This window comes from Pteropus vampyrus, unplaced genomic scaffold (genome assembly GCF_000151845.1).
Source record: "Pteropus vampyrus isolate Shadow unplaced genomic scaffold, Pvam_2.0 Scaffold657, whole genome shotgun sequence".
In the NCBI taxonomy this organism is placed as follows: Eukaryota; Metazoa; Chordata; class Mammalia; order Chiroptera; family Pteropodidae; genus Pteropus; species Pteropus vampyrus.
The window spans coordinates 309,522-332,927 of NW_011889438.1; the positions used below are offsets into that span (position 1 = coordinate 309,522).

The following is a 23,406-nucleotide window of genomic DNA, read 5'->3' on the forward strand; positions in this document are numbered from 1 at the left end:
TTCCATCAATGCCTCTTCTCATCTGTGAATCAAATTCAAGTCTCTTACCAACATTAGTTCCTTCCCTTGATCTATATATTAAACTCAGATCACAGATTTTACTATCAATGCCCCTCTTTTCAGATCTTGAATCTGGCCATCTGTTAAATCTTTATTCATCAAAGACACTCAGCTTTAACCTTAAACCCAGGGCTCTGTTAAGTATTCCACCATCTATGCACCTATTTCTAGATCTTAAACCTGGGACTCTGTTAACTTCCACTGTTGATGCTCCAGTGACCTTGATCCAGGGTCCAGGGTCTCTATTGAAATTTCCATCATTTTCCTTTGTTCTGATCTTGAACCCAGGCCTTTGAAACAATTTTGACATAACAGCCTGGGCCTCTCATTAATGCCCATCAGGTTGGAATTCAAATCTGATCTACTATCAGTAGACTTCCCCTATTAATATCTTGTGCCTCAATCAAATCTCTCACCACCATTGACCCTCTGGTTTTACCTCAAAACTGGTCATTATGTTAGAATACTGGTCTCTCCAAGATGCCCATATCCCAATCCTCAGAACCTGTGAATATGTGATATTACCTGGCAAAAGGAACTTTGCAGATGTGATTAAATTAAAAACCTTGAAATGGGAACATTATTTTGGATTATCTAGATGAGCCCAATGTAACCACAAGGGTCCTTATAAGAAGGTGGAAGGAGAGTCAGAAACAGAGCAGGGGATATGATGATGGAAGCAGAAGATCAGTCAGAAAGAGATTTTGAAGATGCTATGCTGATGGTTTTGAAGATGGAAGAAGGAACCAGAAATCCAAACAGCCTCTAGAAGCTGGAAAAAACAAGGAAACGAATTTTCCTGTAGAGCCTCTGGAGGGAGAATGGCCCTTTTAACACCTTGACTTCAGCCCAGTGAAACCCATTTGGACTTCTGACTTCCAGATCTGTAAAATAATAAACTTGTGTTGTTTTAGGACAGTAACTTTGTGGTAATTTGTTAGAGCAGCAATTGGAAACTCATACAGGCATCTTTGAAATATTCTACCATTGATACCCATCTGGTCAACACTCAAACCATGTCCTTGTTAACTCTTCCACTGTCCATGTCCCTCTGTGTGACCTTAAATCTCAGCCATTGTTAGCCATTCCACCTCAAAATCCCTTACCTATGTCTCTATTAACCTGGGCCTCTATTAACTTTTTCAACCTAAATAAACCTCTGATTTTACCTTAAACTCAGGCATCTGTTGTCTATTCCACCACTAATGGGTTCTGATCTAAATACAGAATCTAGAGTATTGAGGGTAGAAAGTTAATAGTCCCTTTGTGTCTGTGTATTACACTTGAAGATCTGTTCACTTTTCTACTCTAAGGGCAATTTACATGTGAAACTTTCCTCCAGTGTGTTTTCTTTTCCCATTGTAGCCCCTCAGGTCTTTACATTGACTGCAGGACTCAGTTAAATTCTCTCTTCCCAGAAAATATATTTCAATAAAAGAGAGAAAAAAATTCTCCCCATCTATGCTCCTTTTGTGTGTGCAGAAAATCAAACCTGTGCTAACTTCCACCCTTAGTGCCCCTTTTGCTATGTATATCAACCCCAGCCCTTCTGTAATGAATGCCTATTTGGTCTGACCTTGAAATCAGGTCTTGGTTAACTCTTCCATCATCATTATCTCTTTGGTATAGGCTATGAATTTTGGGCCTTTGTTAATTATGCCACTACTTCTCAGGTTTGTGTCTAAGCTAACACATTCATCATCAAAGTCTCTCTGGAATGACTCTGAAATGGAACTGGGCCACTATTCCACCAACAGTGCCCTTCTGGTTTGACCTAGAGAAGTGTTTGTTGAATTTTCTTTCATCCATATCCCCTGGTAGAGTTCTCAAATCCCAGGACTTTCTTACCTGTTTACTGTACCATCAGAGCTCCTCTATTTTGTAGATCCAGAAATTGAGCCTTTAACTATTCAATCCTGTTCTGAGCAGGCCTCCAGTCTAGCCCTTTGTCAGGTTTTCTAAAATCAATGCCCCTTAGGTTTTACCTTGAACCTTTTGCTCTATTTATTAACCCTTTTAGTTTTGATATGAAACGCATCTGCCCACTTTAAGTAATGCTAGCATAAAGTCAAGCCTGTGATTGACAGGAGAGTGCGAGCTGTTCCGTGTTTGAAGGAGCCAATGGAAAGCCGGGAGTGCCAAGAAGCCAGTGACAGATTGGGGCGGACTCTGCCCCATTGACTGAATAATAGGAGGGCCCGAGGGCGTTGATGTTAGGTTCCGAGTGGCAGGCGGGATGTGCGTTTGAGGCCCCTAAAGTAAATACGTTATGTCAAAGAACTCTTCAGTTTCTCCAAGTGTTTTAGACTTAAGGCATCTGCACTGCAGTCGCCCAGGCGGTGCTTCTACCATCCGGCCTTACCACTTTCCCTAGTTCCCACGGAGCACCCCAACACGCTCCGTTGCCACGCCTTTGCTCAGGCTGTGCCTCTGCTGATGGCCGGGAACGTCCATTCACTCAAATCGGGACAGTCGCGATACTTCAGAGCCTCACATTGTTTTCGAAGCATCATTTCCGAATACCTTGCCTTAGAAATATCATGGGGACTTCCCGGGTTCCAAAACGCATATCCCCTCTGGCTGTAATAGGAGGCTCCAGAAGCACTGTGAGACCCTGACTATTTTCCCGACCGGCGACAGAGTTCCTGGCGCAGACCAAATGACACCATTTTTGTTACTGGTAGAACTCGGCGACAGAGTTCCTGGCGCAGATCGAATGACGCCATTTTTGTTACTGGTAGAGCTCGGTTGGGCGGCTGTTTCTAAGCTTGCGAAAGATAAACTAATGCGTCAGCCACATCCACCAAGGAAGGCTGGAAACAAAAAGGAATTTCGGGGGATGTTGAACTTATTTGTGCAAGCGGGGAGCCAAGCCCGGCTTGAGAAGGATCTTTTGGGTCCTGAGTGCAGAGCCAGGGAGAGGGGCCCGGCTGAGCGATGCAGCTGTGTGGTCAGTGATGGGGACATGTGGAAGGACTAATGAGGGGTCCTTTGAACTCAACGGTGTAGAGAACGGTGATAGGAGAATCTGTAGGATCAGGGATAATGGTATGTGGGATGTGCAACGGGGAGTTCATGGTGGGTGAGTGATTGGGGGGTCTGTGAGGTGAGAAATGGTGTATGTAGGGTGAATGATGGGCTTTAAAGGGGTGAATGAAGGGGGTCTGGGGCGAGTGATGGCGGGTCTGTTGGGCGAATGATGGGGGAATCTGTGAGGAGAATGATGAGAGGTTTTTAGGGTGAGTGATGAGGGTCCATGGGGATAGGAATGAGAATATATAGGGTCAATATGGGGTACATGAGTGGTGGCTCTTTGAGATCAATAATACATTCATGAATAAACAAAAATCCCTAGTCTTGTGGTTTCAGCCTTCCAATGGAGGAGTCAGACATTGTGGTTTTAATTTGTATTTCCCTGATGACTACGTTTTCATATACATATTGATCACTTGGAGATCCTCTTTTATAAAATGCCTATTCAGATCTTCTCATTTTCTTTCTATTGGGTTGTCTGCCTTTTCCTTACTGATTTGTAGAAATTGTTTTTATATATTCTGATACCGCTCTTTTATCAGTGATATGTGTTTTGCAAATATCTCCTTAATTTTTGACTTCTCTTTCCAAATTGTGGCATTGAATATTAAGATTTTAAGTTAATTTTAAACTGTAAAGCACAATATAAATTTAATGTTTTGTTATTCTTGAGTTAAAAAGTAGACAACGTCATCTGTGAATTAGGAGGAGAATTAATTTTTTAGGGCATCCAGAAATAGACAGAGAGTTGCATCTCTGAAAATCTTGGTGCCATGACAGCTAAGGAAGAGTTCTCTGTTTTTTGTTTTCCCACCACCTCACTCTCTAATTACTGGCTGTGTCATACTGGCCAAGTAACTTAACCTCTCTAGGCCTCAATTGCCTCACTGTGAAATGAAGATAATAGCAGGGCCTGTCCTGTGAGGCTTGGGATGATAATTGAGTAAATACCTGATTATCTATTCACCATGGTTTTGTAACACTGATCTTGTATATACAGTTGACCCTTGAACAACGCAGAGGTTAAGGGCGCCGAGCCCCTACACAGTCAAATATCCATGTAGAACTTTTGGATCCCCCAAAACTTAACTACTAATAGCTTATTGCTGACTGGAAGATTTACCAATAACATAAATAGTCAATTAACACATATTCTGTATGTTTGGTTATATTATATTCTATATTCTTACAATAAAGTAAGCTAGAGAAAAGAAAATATTATTAAGAAGATCATAAGGAAGAGAAAATACATTTTCAGTACTGTACACACTTATTGGAAAAGCATTTGCATATAAGTGGACCTGTTCAGTTCAAACCCATGTGGTTTAAGGGTCAACTATATTTCATGGATCTTTCATGAACTCAAGGTGAGTGCTGCTCATATGATACCCAAGAAAATCCAATCAAATAAATTAAATACCAAGGAATAAGATTTTCCAGGTAGAGTTGAGCTTTGGAGGTCTGCAAGCCACTGTAATATCTTAGGGGACAGATGTTTGTTATTAAACAGTTGGGAGCATGATATTGTGGTCTGCCTCTTCTTCATTTCTCGCCTATCTTTCCATGCCATTAGCTTTATTTCCATAGCGCTACTTAATTTATTTCTAAGGACTTTTCAAACATTTGCAAAAATAGAGGGAACTGTATAATAAAGCTCCATTATGTGCATCACTCAATCTCATCAATCGTTAACTCATGGCCAATCTTGTTTCATCTAGACCAAGAGAGGGAAAACTGCAGGCAATGGGCCAAATCGGGCCTCTTTTTCTACAGCCATAAGCTAAGAATGGTTTTCATATTTTTAATAGTTGGAAAAATCAAAAGAATAATATTTTGTGATATGTGAAAATGATATAAAATTCAAATTACAGTACTCATAAATGAGGTTTTATTGGAATATAGCCAGTGAATATATTTGGTTTGCATATTGTCTGTGGCTGCTTTCAGCCTGCAATGGCAAAGCTGAGTAGTTGCAGCAGAGACCATAGGCTACACAAGTCTGAAATATTTGCTATCTGGCTTTTTACAGAAAAAGTTTGCCAACTCCTAAATAGACCACCCATTCATTTTTTCCTCTCAGATTGTTTTTTTCTTTCTTTTTTTTAAATCAGGTATAACTCAAAATGCACAAATATTAAGTATATAACTCAATGATTTTTTACATATATAGTCCTTATTATCTTGAAACAAATCCTAAACATATCATTTTACCCATAAATACTTAATTATGTATCTGTAAATGATAAGGACTTAAAGATTAATACTGTTATTCAAGGTGAAATAATAATGTCTTCAGATCAGCAGTGGTTAAATTCCTTAATATCATCAAATGTCTGGTCAGGGCTCAAACTTTAATGATTATCTCAAAGAATTTTTTTCTGTTTAGATCCAGACAGGGTCCATGCCTTACACTTGGTTGTTGTGTCTTCTTGAGCTTCTTAATTATCCATAGTGTTACTTTTAATGGTTGCCTGCCTTCCCATTCCTTTAGAGGTTCCATACTTATCTTATCAGTTCTCAGTGACTGGGCATTTAGGCTATTTTCAGTATTATGGTGTTAAAGACAAAGCTATGATGAAGGTTCTTGCAGTTAAATCTCTACACATATCTGTGATTATTACCTTAGGACAAAGTTCTAGAATTGGAATTACCGGTCAGAAGAGAAACACAAGTTACCAATGATAACTTTAACAATTAACAAGCAACACACGTCACATCCAGTCATTGAAGAGTGGTTAGCTCAACTTTGTCTTTGAAGACTCTTCTGTACTCCACCACACTCCCAATTGCTTTGCAAAGAGAAACAAAATGACTGAAACTCAGGTAAGTTATTTGTTTTCCACTTGGTTTTCCCATAACAAAATGGGAAAGGGCAATTAGTTGAAAATTAGTTGAAAAAGAATTAAGAGAAATTTAGAAAGAATAGAAGATCAAGAAGCATGTGAAGTTGCTGTGAAAATACACAGACCATCTGGCCTTCGTATAAATTTAGCTAAACATTTTACCTGTGAGCTTCCTGGCATCCACAGTGAAAAGGGAAAAATCATGATTAGTTAGATTATTTGCATTCTCCATCAAGAGAAATCGGGTCATCAGTCCAGTTCCTCAGAAAGTCAAGATTTCTGGGCCTTCAGTCTAAAAAACTTTATTGTTGAGTTTTCCTAAAGGCCAGTGCTTTTCAGCTCAGTGGTATCATCAAGAGTTGTTCCAAAGAGGCTGTTTTTAGTAAAAATTTTCTGGCAAAGCTTGAAGCATGGGTGGTTTCCTGGTTTTCCATGGCTCTTTTGCTGTCATCTCAGAGTTTATGGGGTCATGTTCCAACTCAAGGCCATCTCCTCTGTTCTTCCATTTTTAGCTTTTTTATTTTTCCTTGCAAGAGTAATCTATACATGGGGCAAAAATATAAACAATATAGCAAAGTAAAAAGTGAAATATTTCTGTAATCTAACTGCCTTCTTCCCTGGCATAACTAGTATTATGTAGTTTGGAGATGATCTTTCCAGACTTTTATTTATGCATGTAACCCCATCTATGTATGTAGGTATGGAACGTATAAATATGTGTGAGTGATCTTATTATTTTCATTAATAAACACACCATATTTTCTGTTCTGCAACTTTCCTCTTTACCTATGCAACCTATACCTATATATCCGATAAATGTACTTTTTATATATTTTATTATGGAAATTTCATTTTCAAACAGGCACAAAAATAGATTTTAGTGAACCCCTTTGTACTTAAAAGTTAGCTGCAAATATCAACTGGTGGCCAATCTTGTTTTATCTATCATTTATCTCCACCCACTATCCTCCTCCTCCTTCTCCTCCTCCTCCTCCTCCTCCTCCTCATCATCATCATCATCTGGCCAATCCCTTATTAATATTTTGTTTAGTATTTTTACTACTATGTTCTTGAGACATAGTGGCCTAAAATTTTTCTTTCTTGTATTATTCTTGTCATGTTTTGGCATCTCAGTTATGTTGGCCTCATATAACAATTTGGGAAGTATTATCTGGAAAAGTTTGGATAAGATTGGTATTATTTTCTTCTTAAATATTTGGAAGAATTCCCCAGTGGAGTCTTCAGGGCATGGAGTGTTCTTTGTTGGCAGGTTTTATTTTGTTGTTGTTTTTCTTTTTACAGTTTGTGTGTGTGTGTGTGTGTGTGTGTGTGTGTGTGTGTGTGTGTGTGTGTAGGTTTTAAATTATGAATTTGATTTATTTAAAAGATATAGTACCATTCAGATTTTCTATTTCTTTTAATGTCTGGTTTGGTAATTTATGATTTTCAAGTAATTTGTTCAGTTTGTCCAAGTTAGAAGTCAGCACATTTTTTCTGTAAAGGGCCAGATAAAAATATTTTAAGCTTTGTAGGCCATATGGTCTCTATTGCAACTCTTCAAATCTGCTATTATAGGTTGAAGCAGCCGTAGACAATATGTAAACCAATGAACATGGCTGCGATACAAAAGCATTTTATTTATGGACATTGAAAGTTGAATTTCATATAATTTTCATGTCAGAAAATATTCTTCTTTTGACTTTTTTTTAACCATTAAAAATATCAAAACCATTCTTAGCTAGTAGGCCAGATTTAGCTAATGGGCCATACTTTGCTGTCGCTTAATCTGCGTTGTCAAATCGATGGGCTTTTTTTTAATTGTTTCTAGTTTTTAAAAAATATATAATAGCAATAATAATAATCACTGCTATTGTTTTTTGAATTCTTACTGTGTGCCAATACCTTTATAAGTAGTTATAGTGGAATTAACTCATGTGATTTACCCAAGAATGCTTTGTGCTAGGTACCTTATTATCCTCATTTTTCAGATGAAAAAACTGAGGCACAGCTAGTATATAGTCTAGCTAAGACTCTAAAGCAATGAAGTCACAAATAAGGGAACAACCTCATAAATACATCTTTGTATATTTGTCAAATATTTATGTAGGCCAAATTCTTAGACATGTGCTAAGTCAAAGAGCTAGCATGTTTACAATTTAAAGGGTATTTCTTAAATTGTATTTTGATATTGTGTAATCAGCTCCCCATGTGGCTACAAATTATTTACAAAGAGGTCCATTTCCCAATTTTCCTCACTACCAGATAGCATCAGTGTTTTCATTCTTGTTATTTTTATGGTCGAGCATTACATTTTATTTTCACTTGCTTTTCTCTAATGATCGAATGACCATCAGCATCTTTTCACGTATTTATTTGCCATTTTATATTTCTCTGTAAATCCCCTTTCCTTCTTTGTCTTTTGCTTATTTCTTTTTAGGGGCTTTTTGTGTATAAGTGATATGAATTTTGAAGTATACATTACAACCTCTTTTTTTTGACTAGAGGATGATTTGTCTCTCAATCTTGTTGTCTGTCTCCCCTCACTAGAATATAAGATCCTCGAGGGAAGGTATATTTGCCAGGTTTCTTCCCTGTCGTATTCCCCAGTCCCTAGCATAGTGCCTGGCATTCAGCAGGTGCTCAGTAACTGCTTGTTGAATGGATGAATACTTTTTTCACTTAACAATATATCTTAGAGATTGTTGCATATCAATCTATGTAGAGCTTCTTTGTTGCTTTTTATGGTTGCATATAGTATTTTCTCATGGGAGCTGAAGCATTATTGATCTATCTAATCCTCCATGAGGTTATTTTCATTCATTTGCTATTATAAACAGTACTGGAGTACAGTATCTTCACATGTGATGTTTTGCTTACATAGATGAGTATTTATGTGGAATAATTTCTAGAAATGGAATTGCTAGTCAGAGGATATATACAGTTAAAAATTTTGATGGGTATTACCAAATTAATTGCCATTAAAATATATTATACCATTGTATACCTACAATTTGAGTGCTTGTTTCTTGACCTTTTCACCAACTCAGTGACTCATCAAACTCTAATCTTTGATAATATGTAAGAAAAACATGGTGTCTTATTTTAATTTTCATTTCTCTTCATGTGAATTAGGTTGAGCACCATTTTACATGTGTACAATCCATGTTCATTTTCTTTTTTGTGAATTGATGGTCATGTCCTTTGATTATTTTAAAAAAAATTAAGTTATTAGTCTTTTTATTCTTGCTTTGTAGGAACTCTCTATACAAATTAAAGAAATTCTCTTTGTCCATTGTATGTATTGTGTATACATCTTCTTCTAGGCTAGTTGCTTGTCTTTTGAGTTTGTTTATAATATTTTGCCATGCAATACATAAAGCAGTCAAGTTTTTCAGTATTTTCCTTTGTGGTATCTGGGTTTTGTAGCATGTTTAGTTAGAAGAGTCTTCTACACGCTAAAATTATTTTTATTTAAAAAAATCTCCTGTCTTTATTTTGTGGCTTCTCTTTTTTTGTTTATTAATTTATTATATTTCAAATTAATTTTTATATATAGTGTGAATAGAGAATCCAACTTCATATTTTTTTCTGATAGTTACCCAGTTTTGAGTAATCTGTCTTTTCTTCACTTATTTAAAATGTTACCTTTATTATATATTAAATTACCCATTTTTGTTTGCATCTAATTTTAGACTATTCTGTTATACTAACTAATCTTGTTAATGTCAGGATTTTATATCATTTTTTTCTCGTGAAGTATGCTACACAAAATGCAAAGTAGGCATCTTACAGGTATTTCTGTGGTAAAATGATCAGAATGAGCAGATCATACAGGAATATGCTGTTATAGGAATCAGTGACATTTGAAGATGTGGCTGTGGACTTCACTCAGGAAGAGTGGCGGCAGCTGGACCCTGCTCAGAAGACTCTGCACAGGGATGTGATGCTAGAAATCTATAGTCACCTGGTCTCTGTGGGTAAGGACAAATTCTCTGTGTAACAATGAATCAAATTCTCCTTGTCCTTGAGAGCTGTCAAGACCATGACCTTTATGATTTTCCATTGATGATTTCAGTTTTTTATGTTTATATTTTTGCTATATCTAGAATTTATTTTTGTGAGTTAAGGATCCACTTTTGCTGGAGGCCCCTGAAACTGCTTCTCCTCATTAATTTCCAAACTGCCAAGGCCATTATAATTTTCCCTCAGCAGGGTGTTCAAGCATAAAACCAGGTATAATCTTCAAGTTGGAACATGAAACAGATCTGTGGATCATAGACAGTGAGCTGTCAAGGTGGATCTACTCAGGTGAGTAAGAACTGGGTAGATGGCTGAGAGGACATTTTCTTCTTCCCTGAAATCAATGGCCCCTTTTCATCTTTAAAATTCATCAGGCCTCCTTTATAATATCCATCTTACATCAGCTACCTTCTTAGCACTTCTGTCCATTGCTGTTTTCCTTTTGTTATCTATTTGGTATTATTTTTTCTTCTTCTTTAGATAGGGAGAAAAGCCTTGACTCTTCTCAGCGGATCATTTCTGGAGAACTTTCATTTCAAAGGGAGATACCGAAAAGAGCCCGAAAGGATAATTCATTTCACTCTGTCTTAAAAGTCTGGCTTATTGATTGTCAGGTAGATAGATATCAAGGAAACCAAGAGAGAATTTTGAGGCAGGTCACAGTCATCAGCCATGAAATAATGACCAAGAATAGAGGCTCCAAATGCAATACATTTGGAAAAATATTCAGTGGGTGCATAGACCTTGATCCTTCAAGTAAAAAACTCCATAATTTTGATTCATGTGAAAAGAGCTTGAAATCTAATTTAGACTCACTCACTTGTAATAAAAGCTATGCAAAAAAGAATCTCGTTGAGAGATTTGGATGCGGGAGACCACCTAGCTACAGTGCTTTCTGTTTTATTCCTGAGAAAATTCACACTGGAATGAAATTCTGTAGACATAATCAATGTAAAAATGTTCTCAATCATAAGCAAGCCCATATTCAGAATATGAAAGTTAAAGCTGGGGAGAAACCCAATGTTTGTAGTGTGTGTGGGAAGAGCTTTATTAAGAAGTCACAGCTCATTATACATCAAAGAATTCATACTGGAGAGAAACCATATGTATGTGGAGATTGTGAGAAAACCTTCAGTGAGAAATCACATCTCATTGTGCATCAGCGGATTCATACTGGAGAGAAACCCTATGAATGTACTGAGTGTGGGAAGGCTTTTTCCCAGAAGTCACCTTTTATTGTTCATCAGAGAGTCCACACTGGAGAGAAACCCTATGAATGTTTTGAGTGCCAAAAAGCCTTCTCCCAGAAGTCACATCTCATTATACATCAGCGAGTTCATACCAGAGAGAAGCCCTTTGAGTGCAGTGAATGTGGGAAAGCTTTCTGTGAGAAGTCTCATCTTTTTATACACCAGACAACTCATACGGGGAAGAAACCCTATGAGTGTACCGAATGTGAGAAGACCTTCCCTCGGAAAACACAGCTCATCATCCATCAGAGAACGCATACTGGAGAGAAACCCTATAAGTGCAGTGAATGTGGAAAAACCTTTTGCCAGCAGTCCCACCTCATAGGACATCAAAGAATTCATACAGGAGAGAAACCTTATGTATGTACTCACTGTGGGAAGGCCTTTTCCCAGAAGTCACACCTCACTGGACATCAAAGGCTTCATACTGGAGAGAAACCTTATATATGTAAAGAATGTGGAAAAGCTTTCTCTCAGAAATCACCTCTTATTATACACCAGAGAATTCATACGGGGGAGAAACCCTATGAGTGTAGTGAATGTGGCAAAAACTTTTCTCAGAAGTCACCCCTCATTATTCATCAGAGAATTCATACAAGGGAGAAACCTTATGAGTGTACTGATTATGGAAGGGCCTGTTCCCTGAAGTCACACCTCATTATACATCAGAAAGCTCATACTGGAAAGAAATCATATGAAGGTAGTGAATGTGGAAAAGCTTTCTGTGAGAAGTCTCCACTAGTTGTACATCAGAAAACCCATACTAGACAGAAACTCTTCGAATCTGCTGAGTATGGGATGACGTTTTTCCGGAAATCACAGATGATCACATATCAGAGAACACACACAAGGGAGAAACCGTCCAAATGCAGTGAATGTGGGAAGGTCTTCTGCCAGCACATACACCTCACTGGACATCAGAATCCACGTAGGAGAGAAACCTTATATACATACTGATTGTGGGAAGGTCTTTTCCCAGAAGTCAGACCTCATTGTGCATGGGAAAACTCACATTGAACAGAAATCCTATGGATATGTTGGACATGAAAAAATGTGGCACTTCCTTAACTGTAAAATAGACTCATACGTTCCTAAGGGTGTCTGATTTCCCCTCCCCAGAATGATCTGGTAAAGCCCTTAGAGTGTTTTCAACACTGTAAATATGGAATGGATTTGATCATCCTCAAACTATCCAGCCCCTTTCACAGAATAAACATGTCTGGAACAATTAGCACTGCTTTGGTGTTATTTGGTCCTTAAAGGTTTTGTAGGATTCTCCTGTGATTTTATCTGGGCATGATGCATTATTTGAAGGGTATCTGTCTTTTTTCTCTTTTTCTTCCATCATATTTTCTTTATTTAGATTGTATATGTATTTATATTGATATATCTATCAATGTATAGATATGGATATATGCAGTCCCTGTGATTTTCATAAAAAATATTTCCTTTCCTCCAGGTTTCTAATACATTTGTGAAATCTGAGCAAAGTATTCTCTCGCTATTCATTTAATTTTCTCTATATATGGTTATTTCTCCAGTATCATTTCTCATGGAGTGAATTTGTGATTTCTTTTTTCTCCGTTAGGTAAACTAATGTTAATGTTTTTTTTTTTAATTTTATGTCCCCCCAAGGACCAGTTATTGCATTTATATAATTTTTATATTTTTTGATAAATTCATTTGTGCTTTCATTTTATTAAAGCCCTTCCATCTGCTTTTCTATTTTTTATTTTTTTCTAACTTCTTTAGTTGAATGTGTAAGTTAGTTAATCTCATCCTTTATGGTTTGTTCATAGATGTATTTGGGGTTACATATTAATCTGAGAACTGCTTTAGCCATGTGTGGTCCAATCTGAGAGTATTCTGGATTTTGGTAGGTAATTTGTACTGTTTAGCTCAATTTTGTTTGTAGGTATGACAGATCTATTTAGTCTTAGGTCTCCCAGTGTATTTCCTTTCGTACATCCTGTTTTCATTGCTTTTGTATCTTTTAATCTTTTATTATGTGGTTCTCATTTTCTTTGTACTATTTTGGATGTATTACTTGTCTTCCAGAGTATAGCAAAGGAAGGAATGCTTCCAAGGCTTTTTCAGGAAGCTAACATAATCCTGATATCCATAATCTTGATAACCCATAATACCCGGGAAATGATATTTCAGGCTGCGAAGAAGCATGATGACAGGCCTGTGGCTGTAAATGTTCAGAGGACTTTTTTTTTTACCTTTCCACTTAATGCCAAAATTTAAGCTAGATAATTTCCCTTACGGTCCCTTGGGCAGAGGTATTTTTATTTCTAGCTTATTATTTCACCGAGAGTGACACCTTTCCCTCCAGATTTATGTCAGCAGTTTTTGCCTACCTTGGGCAGGACAACTTCTTGAAAATTGCAACATGAGTAACCTTGTTTTGGGGGATACATTCAAAGTGAAAGATAGACAAAGTGGAGGTCTGTATTTGCTAGGTTGCTGTGGCCAGGCTTCTGGGGTCTGGTCTTCTATGGAGTCAGTGCCTTTCAGTAAACCACATCAAGAGTGGTGAAATTCCTAAATACATTTTAGAGTGTAGATGGGCATTGTTTCTTTATGTTCAACAAATTTTTATTGAATATGAGCTGTATGGCAGGCACAGTTCTGAGGATTCTGCAGTAAATGAAGCAGACAAAATCATCCTTGCCTTCATGGAGAGATGGATAATAAAAAGGTTATATATTATATTAAACTATTATATGTAATATTATATACTATATAAATATTTTAATATAATAAAAATTAAAAAGTTTAATGTAATATATATAACAATATATCCTATATTCATAAATGCTTAAGTGCTTTGGATAAAAGTAAAGAAGACAGGGGAACAAGGAGTGGCCTGTGGGATATGGTGTGGGCAGGGAAGGCCTCAATGATAGGATGCCATTTGAGCTGAGATTTGAAGGAAGTGAGGGCATGTCTGAAGGAGACCATGCCAGGCAGAATGAACAGGGAATGTAAAGGCCCTGAGGCAGAGACATACCTGCCAAAATGCAGCCTGAAATCACATCTCCAATGTATTCCAAAAATACCTCAAGGATTTACCTAAAGTGGTCCCAGATTGTAGTGACCCCAGGTGACTGAAATAAGTAAACATAATTTCACTGGTGTAAGCCACCTTTCAACCCACAGATAAAATTCCAAGATATAAGTGGAAAAATAAAATCACAAAACACGTAAGCAAACAAAACACTATTAGCAAGATCCATAAGAAGCAACAAGCAGAATCAAGCCCATAAAACTTCAGATATGAAAATGATCAGACATAGACTATAAAATAAGTATATATTTAAAGTAACGAAAGAAGGTGTATTCATTTGCTAGGGCTGCCATAAGAAAATTTCATATACTGAGTGGCTTAAACAAAAAAAAATTATTTTCTCACAGTTCTGGAGGCTGGAAGTTCAAAATAAAGGTGTTTGAGAAGGATCAGTTCCAGGCCTCTTTGACTTGTAGATGACCATCTTCTCCCTATGTCCTTCACATTTTATTCACTCTCTGCATATTTTTGTGTCCAAATTTTTTCCTTTTTAGAAGGACGCTAGTCATATTGGATTATGGCCCAACCTAATGACCTTATCTTAACTTGATTACCTCTGTAAAGTCCCTGTCTCCAAATAACATCACATTCTGAGGTACTGTGGATTAGGACTTCAACATATAAATTTTAAGGGAAACAATTCAACCCACTACAGAGTAATGGAACATATAAGTAAAGAGTAAGAGAATCCAAAATGACTAAACAGATTTTTAAAAGACTCTAACAGAACCTCTAGAAATGTAAAACATAATAATTGGAAATAAATACTTAATAGGTGGATTTAACAGAAGATGAGACTTGGCTGAAGATAAAACTAGAAGACTGACCTGAAGAGATAACTGAGAATGCAGGACCAAAAGCCAAGGCCATGGACATTCTAAAGAGGTTAAGAGGTATGGTGATAGAGAATAAGCAGGTCTAGCATATGTCTTAATCAGAATCCTAGTAGATAAGAGAGAAAATGGAGCAGTGGCAATACTTAAAATATAATAGCTGAGAGTTTCCAAAATTGATAAGACATCAGGATTCGGCGGAAACATGGTGGAGTGAGAGACGTCCCCAGATTTCTCCCCTTGAAACAACAATAAGCTGAACATCTAAAACTCAACAAAAAACACCGAAACTGCACACCAGCACATCTGGGATCTGCACATAAGAGCTACCACAGGTCAGAACCCCAGGTGTAGGGCCGTGGACTGGAAGTAATAAAGAAGCTGCCTCTCACAGCCGCCAGAGCTCCCTGTAGGAGGAAGGGGAGGGGTGAAGGCGCAGCGACTTTCCTGAACAACCCTGCCTGGAAGTGCCTGGGCTTGTACGCAGCCAACCGGAGGGCCCAGTTATCAGGGCAGAAAGCAGAGAAGCAGGGCTGGACCGCAGAGAAACAACAGCTGATTTTTACTGTCCGGGTTGAGCCGCAGCCCCCAACCCCCAACCCAGAGGGCTTCTCCCCCCATACACTCCGAGATGGATCACCGCAGAGCCCCAGGGGAATCTGAGCAAATGCTACCCAAACTGCTAGGGATCCAGAGGCTTAGATGCCACCTACTGGAAACCAAAAGAAGAGCACCTTCTTTGCAGCAGGCTAGAGACCTTTATTTAATAAATCCTCTTTCTAGTCAGGGAGAGATGTGACAATGTAAGAAGGGTAAGAAAAATGTAACGTTGCTGGTGTTGAAGATGGAGGAAGAAGGCCATGAGCCAAGGAATTCAGATGGCTTCTAGAATCTGGAAAAAGCAAGGAAATGGATTCTCTGTGAGATTCTCCAGAAATGAATGTAGTCCTGTCAGCCCTTTGATTTAGCCCATTGAGACCTTTGTTGGACTTCTTGAATTCCAAGCTTTGGAATTCCTTAGATTTGGGAAATTCTTGTCCACTATTTGTGTGAAAATGCTTTCTAGTCCCTGCTCCTTTTCTTCCCTTTCGTGAATGCCCATTATTCTTATGTTTCTTCTCCTGATGGTATCAGCTCGTTTTTGTATTTTTTTCATTATTTTTCATTCTTAGGTTTCTCTCTTCTTTCTTCTGATTTATTTCTAGATTTCTGTACTCGATATCACTGATCCTTTCTTCCATTTGGTCAACTCTATTTCTCAAGCTTGCTATTTCATTTTTCATCTCTTGCAGTGTGTTCTTCATCTCCAGAAGTTCTATTTGGTTCTTTTTTTTTTTTAATGCCCAGAGCACCTGGACTTCTTAGGTGGTCTCCCATCCAAGTACTAACCAGGCCTGACCGTGCTTAGCTTCTGAGATCAGACAAGATTGGGCATGTTCAGGATCACATGGGTAAACTTGTCTATTTGGTTCTTTTTGAGGGTTTCAATCTCTTTGCTAAAGAACTCATTCTTCTCATCTAGTTGTTGTTTCAGTTCCTAAAATTGTTGATATGAATTGTTTCGAATCTCACTGAGTTTTTCAGAAGTACCAGCCTGAATTCTGTGTCAGTTAAGTTGCATAATTCTATGTCTGTAAGCTTATTTTCTGGAGATTTTTCTCTTTCTTTTTGAGATGCCTTGTCACCTTGGTTGTTCATGGCGTTTAATGGACTATTCTGCTTGGGCTTTAATGGAAGTGTATTCTGTCTTTTTTTTTTTCCCAGAAAGAAGATTTATTATATATAGGTCTCTCTTTAGCCCATTGTAAAGAAGGCATTTTTCTTTTGGTTTCCAGTAGGTGGCATCAAAGCCTCTTGGATCCCTGCTTTATGTACATTTTTAATAATTCCTTCTTTTTAATGGATATTCAATCACACTTGCTACCTTCAGTCTCTATCCCTGTCAGTGTTAGCAGCAGTTTTAGTAGCGTTTGCTCAGATTTCCTTGGAGCTCTGCTGTGTTGGGTCTTGGAGGATATGGGGGGAGGGGCCCTCTGGGTTGGGGGATGGGGGTTCCGGCTCAGCCTTGCATTTTGCCATCGTGGCTGGTAATAATCAACTGTTGTTTCTCTGCCGTACCCACTCCTCTGTTTTCTGCTCTGATGCTTGGGCACTCCCTCCGGCCGCGTGGAGCTCATGGCTCTCCCAGGAAGGGCTGTTCAGGGAACCGGCTGCACCTTCTCCTCTCCCCCTCCTCCTGCAGAGAGCTGCAGCTGTGAGAGGCAGCTTCTTTGTTTCTCACAATCTACTGTCCACCTCCCGGGGTTCTGATCTGTGGTAGCTCTTATGCGCAAATCCCATGCTCAGATATGCTGGTGTGCAGTTTGGGTGTTTTTTGTTGAGTTTTAGATATTCAGTTTATTGTTGTTTCAAGGGGAGTGATCTGGGGACATCTCTCATTCTTCCATGTTTCTGTCGTCACTCTGTTCACACTATTAGCCAATGTATAGCAGACGATATTTTGCTGGTATTTTAATTCGTAGTTTTGTATTAATATTTATGAATAAAACTGATCTATAGTTTGTATTTATCCATATTTTTCAGATTTTTGTTTTACAATTGTGCTAACTCCCTGTAAATCTTTTAGAAGTGTCCCTTTGTTATGTAAGAAACATGCTCAAAATAATATAAAGGAAACCAGGACCATGTGACAAAAGATGAAAAGACATAAAAGCAATGAAAACAGGGTGCACAACAGGAAATCAACGGGGAGGCCAAATAGATCGGTCATATGTACAAATGAAATAAGGGTAAACTCGTCTATTGAAGGAACAAGTATGCTCATTTTGAACCACAAGATAAAGCCCAATATGTAAGAGACAATTTTGAAAGATTATAAATAGAAGGACAAATATACAAAGCATATATATGTGCCAAATGCAGGCGAAAGGAAGTGAAAAGAGGATCTTAACATCCCAAAATGTTGAATTTAGGGCAGCAAGCAAAAAATGAGAAAATATAGGCAACTTGTAATTATAAAGTGTAGAATTCAAAATGGAGATCTAAGTAGCAGTAAGTACATATGCCTCAAATAGCCTACCATCAACATTTATAATAAAACAAAAACTATAGGAAATAAAAGAAATATTTAAAATATGCTAAAAATTAGGATACTTTCTTTTGATCTATAACAGATCAATTGGACAAATGAAAAAGGCTAAAGGAGAATTGAATAACATAATTAATAAAGTATATTGAACACATATAAGACTAACTAGGTCTGTTAGTTCTATAAATATAAAAGGACTTAACTTACCTATTAAAAAACAGACTACCATCAGATTGGATCACAAAGAGTTAAAGTATACTCAAATAAAATTCAGTAAACTAGAATATTTCCATTAATATCCAAGAAATCCTGTTAAGGGTAAATCATAAAGATCTTTGCCTTGACAGTTTAAAAATTCATGAAGAGAAGAAGCAGTTTCAGGGGCCTCATAATGAAGGTGCCCATGAGCTTCCCATCAAGAATGGATCTCTAACTCATACCATACACAATTCCAGATGTAACAAAAAGGTAAACATTAAAAAAACCCAGAAATTATAAAATAAAAGAAGAAACACCTTGTTATGGGAAAAACATAAAGATCTTGGCATTGACAGCTCTGAAGGACAGAGAAAAAGATTAGATTAATTAAATTAAAGAGGGTAACCACCCTTACCCACATAGATCAGGTGGTTGTAAGTTTACAGCTTCACTTCAGGGCCCTCTAAACAAGAATCCTCCTGGGAGAAGTCCACAATCATGTTCTTGAATGTCATTGAGGCTTAAGTGGTCATTCTCATCATTTTTACCACACTAAAATGTGTAAAATGTCTACTATGCACATAGATTTTGCTTGTACTTTTTTTGTAGATACTTAGCATTTATTCATACATTTTTATTTCCTTCAGATTCCTGACATGACTTCTCCTAATAGCTCAACCAAACAATAACCTATGTAATTGCCATAGTATGTATAAATCTGCCTTTAATCTCTTTAGCAGCCCAAAGAAAAGGGAATGTGTATAGTTAATTTTGCAACTCATAAATCTATTATAAAACAATAATATGCTAAATTAAGAAATTTAAAAATTATTGAAAATTAATTAAACACACAGAAACATTACCCACAATCCTACTGTATAAAAGGATTTAAAATGTTAGCACAATTCCTTCCAATCTTTTTCCCTACATGTTTAAAAAAATGACATGCCTTTTTCTCCTTTCCTCTTGTCTTTTCCCTCTTCAGTATTTATTGGTAGTTTAGCTATTGTATAGAATAGCAAGAGACATGGATATCTGGAACTTTTTAAGAGAGAAAATTTAAAATCCTGCCATCAGCAGAATAGTAACTGAAGGAGAATAGAGTCCAGAAGGAGACCCAAATACAAATGAGAATTCAATAATATAAGTGGCATTTCACTTACATGGAAGAAACAGAGATTATTTAAAACTAAGTAGCCATGAGAAAAATATCTATTCAGACCCTTACCTCACATCTTACATAAAAATAATTCTGCAAGTGACAAAAATTTAAACCTAAAATGTTGAAACCATAAAATGCAGAAACAATAAGAAATATAGGAGAATCAAGAGAATTTTTGTCTATAATTTTTTGATAATTTTTATTTTTCAATTACAGTTGGCATATAATATTATATTAGTTTCAGGTGTAAAACAGTGATTAGACATTTATATAACTTTTTTTTGACACTTTAATATAACTTACAGAGTGATCACCTCAATAAACCTAGTACACATCTGATACCATACATAGTTATTACAATATTATTGAACATATTTTCCATGCTATACTTTATATAATGACTACTTTGTAACCACCAATTTGTACTTCTCAATCCCTTCCCCTTTTTCACCCACCCACCCCAAACCCCCTCTCATCTGGCAACCCTCAAAATGTTCTCCATATCTATGAATTTGTTTGTTTTGTTTGTTATTTGTTCTTTATACTCCACATGTAAGTGAAATCATATGGCATTTGTCTTTCTCTGTCTGACTTACTCAGCACAATACCCTCTAGGTCTGTCCATGTTGTTGCAGGTGGCAAGATTTCATTCTTTTCTATGGCTGAGTAATATTCCATTGTATATATGTACCACCTCTTCTTTATTCTCATCCTTTGATGGTTGAGGTTGCCTCCATATCTTGACTGTTGTAAATAATGCTGCAATGAACATATGGACGCACATATCCCTTTGAAGTAGTGTTTTAGGTTTCTTCAGATAAATACCAAGAAGTGGGGTTACTGGGTTCTTTGTCTCTTGTTATAGCTTTTGTTTTAAAGTCTATTTTATCTGGTATAAGTATTGCTACTCCAGTTTTTTTGTTGTTTCCATTTTCAAGAAATTTCTTTTTCCATCTCTTTACTTTCAGTCTGTGTGTGTCTTTTGATCTGAAGTGAGTCTCTCATAGGCAGTATATGTAAAGATTTTATTTTCTTATTCATTCGGCTACCCTATCTTTTGATTGGAGCACCTAATGCATTTACCTTTAAGTAATTGTTGATAGATGTGCAGTTATTGCCATTTTATTATTCATATATTTAATCTATTTTCTCCTCCTCCTCCCCTCCACTTCTCCTCCCCCTCCTTCTCCCTCTCCCACTCCCTCCTTCTCCTCCTTGTCCCTCTAACATTTCCTGCAATACTGGCTTGTGGTGATGAACTCCTTTGGCTTTTCCTTGTCTGGGAAGCTCTTCATCTTTCCTTTGATTCTAAATGATAGCTTTACTGGATAGAGTAATCTTGTTTTGTCACTTTGAATATTTCATGCCAATCCCTCTGGCTTGCAAAGTTTCTGTTGAGAAATGAGCTGACAGTCTTATGGGAGCTGCCTTGTAGGTAACTAACTGCTTTTCTCTTTTAAGATTGTCTTTTTGTCTTTAACCTTTGGCGATTTAATTATGATGTGTCTTGGTGTGGGCCTCTTTGGGTTTATCTTGTTTGGACTTTCTGAGCTTCCTGGAGTTGTATGTCTATTTCTTTCATCAGGTTAGGGAAGTTTTCTGTCGTTACTTCTTGAAATAGGTTTTCAATTCCTTGCTCTCTCTCTTTTCCTTCTGGTACCCCAATGATGTGAATGTTGGTACACTTGATGTTCTCTCAAAGGCCTTTTAAACTATCCTCATGTTTTTGGACTCTTTGCTCTTGTTGCTGTTCTGGTTGTGTGTTTTAAATCGCAGATTTAATCCTCTGCTTCATCTAATCTACTGTTAATTCTCCCTAATGCATTATTCATTTAATTTATTGTATTCTTCATTTCTGACTGGTTCTTTTTCATGTTTTCTATCTCCCCCTTTATGTTTTCTATCTCTTTGTTAAAATTCTCACTGAGTTCATCTACTCTTCTAAGTTCGTTGAGCATCCTTATAACCAGTGTTTTGAACTCTGCACCTGGTAGGTTGCTTGTCTCTATTTTGTTGAGTTCTTTTTCTGGAGCTTTGTTCTGTTCTTTCATTTGGGACCTGTTTCTTTGCCTCCCCATTTCACTGCTTTCCTGTGTTTGTTTCTATGTATTAGGTAGGGCTGCTCTGTCTCCTGGTCTTAGCAGAGTGGCCTTATGTAGTATGTGTGTTGTGGGACCCAGTGGTGCATTCTCCCTGGTCACCTGAGCCGGTTGCTCCAGGTGTGTCCCTTGTATGGGTCGTGTATGCCCTCCCGCTGTAATTGTGCCTTGGTTGCTATTTGCATGTCAATGAGAGGGACTGACTCTGTCTGATTGGTTGTGAGGACTGGCCGGTGACTACAGTGGAGGAGCTGTTGTGCAGGGCTGACTCTACGAAGCAAGATTTACTTTTACTGTGCTCTGGTGCCTGCTCAGTCTTCCCTTTAAGTGGGTTATCCTCGAATATGGTCCTGCGTGGTGCTTCAGTTCAGTCTGAAACTAGCCACTCGCTGTGCAGGCCAAGTTCAGCTGCAGCCTGTGCTCTGCCTGGGGCCACCTGGCATGAACCACCAAGCTATCCACAGATGGCTGCTGCCCATGCTTGGCTTGGAGGTGCCTTAACAGGCCAAACCACGAACTGGCTGGCTGCTGCTTGTGATGGAGCTGCTCAGCAAGAAGTACAGGGCTCACAGAGGGCAGATGATGCTTCCTTAGGTTTGTAAACCTTTGAGAGATTTTAGGAGAGTCCATAGCGTGAGGCAAGACAGGCCATTTGTATGGAAAAGCTATACTGGAAGCGGCATTGGTGGGCCCACAAGTTGGGTAGGGTGGGGTCTCAGGGAATTCCCAGGGCAGGGCACCCAGTGTTAGCCAGCTTGAAGGAGACTCAGATATGGTGGCCACCTATGTCTGCACACTGGGAGGAGGAAGGGCCCCACAAAGGAACAGTGGCCTTTACTAGCCTTCTATCTGGGAGAAAGCTGCCACACTAGCCCTTGCCCCAAAGCCAGATAATTCAGTTCCTCCCCTTATGTCCCTGGCACCCACTGAGCTGCTGCCCCAGTGCTGGAGCCCAGTGAATGAGTCTATCAGTGAGGAAGTCCATGCATGGGACCCCCACAGCCTTCTGCCTCATTCAGCCCCTATCTCCACTGATTTTCGCATTCAGATTTTGTGGGTTCTTTTCTTTCTGGCACTGGAACTCCAGCATGGGGAGCCCAGTGTGGAGTTGGACCATTCGGTCCTCCTGGAGAACTCCAAAACCTAGATATAACTTCTGATATTTAACTGCCACATGCAGGTGTGGGAGCAGCCTTTTCTGCATCTCCACTTCTACCAGATTTAAGGTGACCTCTTCTGTATGTCCTTAGTTGTAGGACTTCTATTCAGCTAGACTTCAGGCAATTTTCAATGATGGTTGTTCTGTAGTTTAGTTGTAATTTTTTTTCATTTTATTAAAAAAACTTAGAACATTTTTTTCATTAAGTTTATTGAGGTAACATTGGTTAACACAATTATATAATTTTCAGGTGTACATTATCATTTGACATCTGTATATTCTATTGTGTGTTTACCACCCAAAGTCCAGTTTCCTTCAACTATCATATATTTGATCCCCTTTACCCATTTCACCCTCCCCCACACCTCTATATTTGACCCCCTTTAACCATCTACCTCCCTCCTCCTTCCCAACCCCCTACTCTCTGGTAACCACTAGTCTATAGTCCATGTACATGAGTCTCTGTTTGTTTGTCTTGTTCATTTGTTGCTTTTAGGTTTATATCTCACATATAAGTGATATCATGTAATTTTCAACTTTTTCTGTCTGGCTTATTTTGGTTAGCATGATTATCTCGAGGTCCATCCA

General features: G+C 38.0%; 1 protein-coding gene across 1 annotated transcript; it reads left to right on the plus strand.

Moving 5' to 3' along the window:
* Positions 1–2,990: 2,990 nt before the first annotated feature.
* LOC105309025 (zinc finger protein 630) lies at positions 2,991–12,337 on the plus strand. The gene is given in 6 exon segments (XM_011385099.2): positions 2,991–3,108; positions 5,720–5,916; positions 9,787–9,913; positions 10,149–10,244; positions 10,437–12,129; positions 12,131–12,337. Coding segments are annotated over 5 exon segments (2,112 nt in total). The 5' UTR covers positions 2,991–3,108; positions 5,720–5,901; the 3' UTR covers positions 12,312–12,337.
* Positions 12,338–23,406: the final 11,069 nt, after the last annotated feature.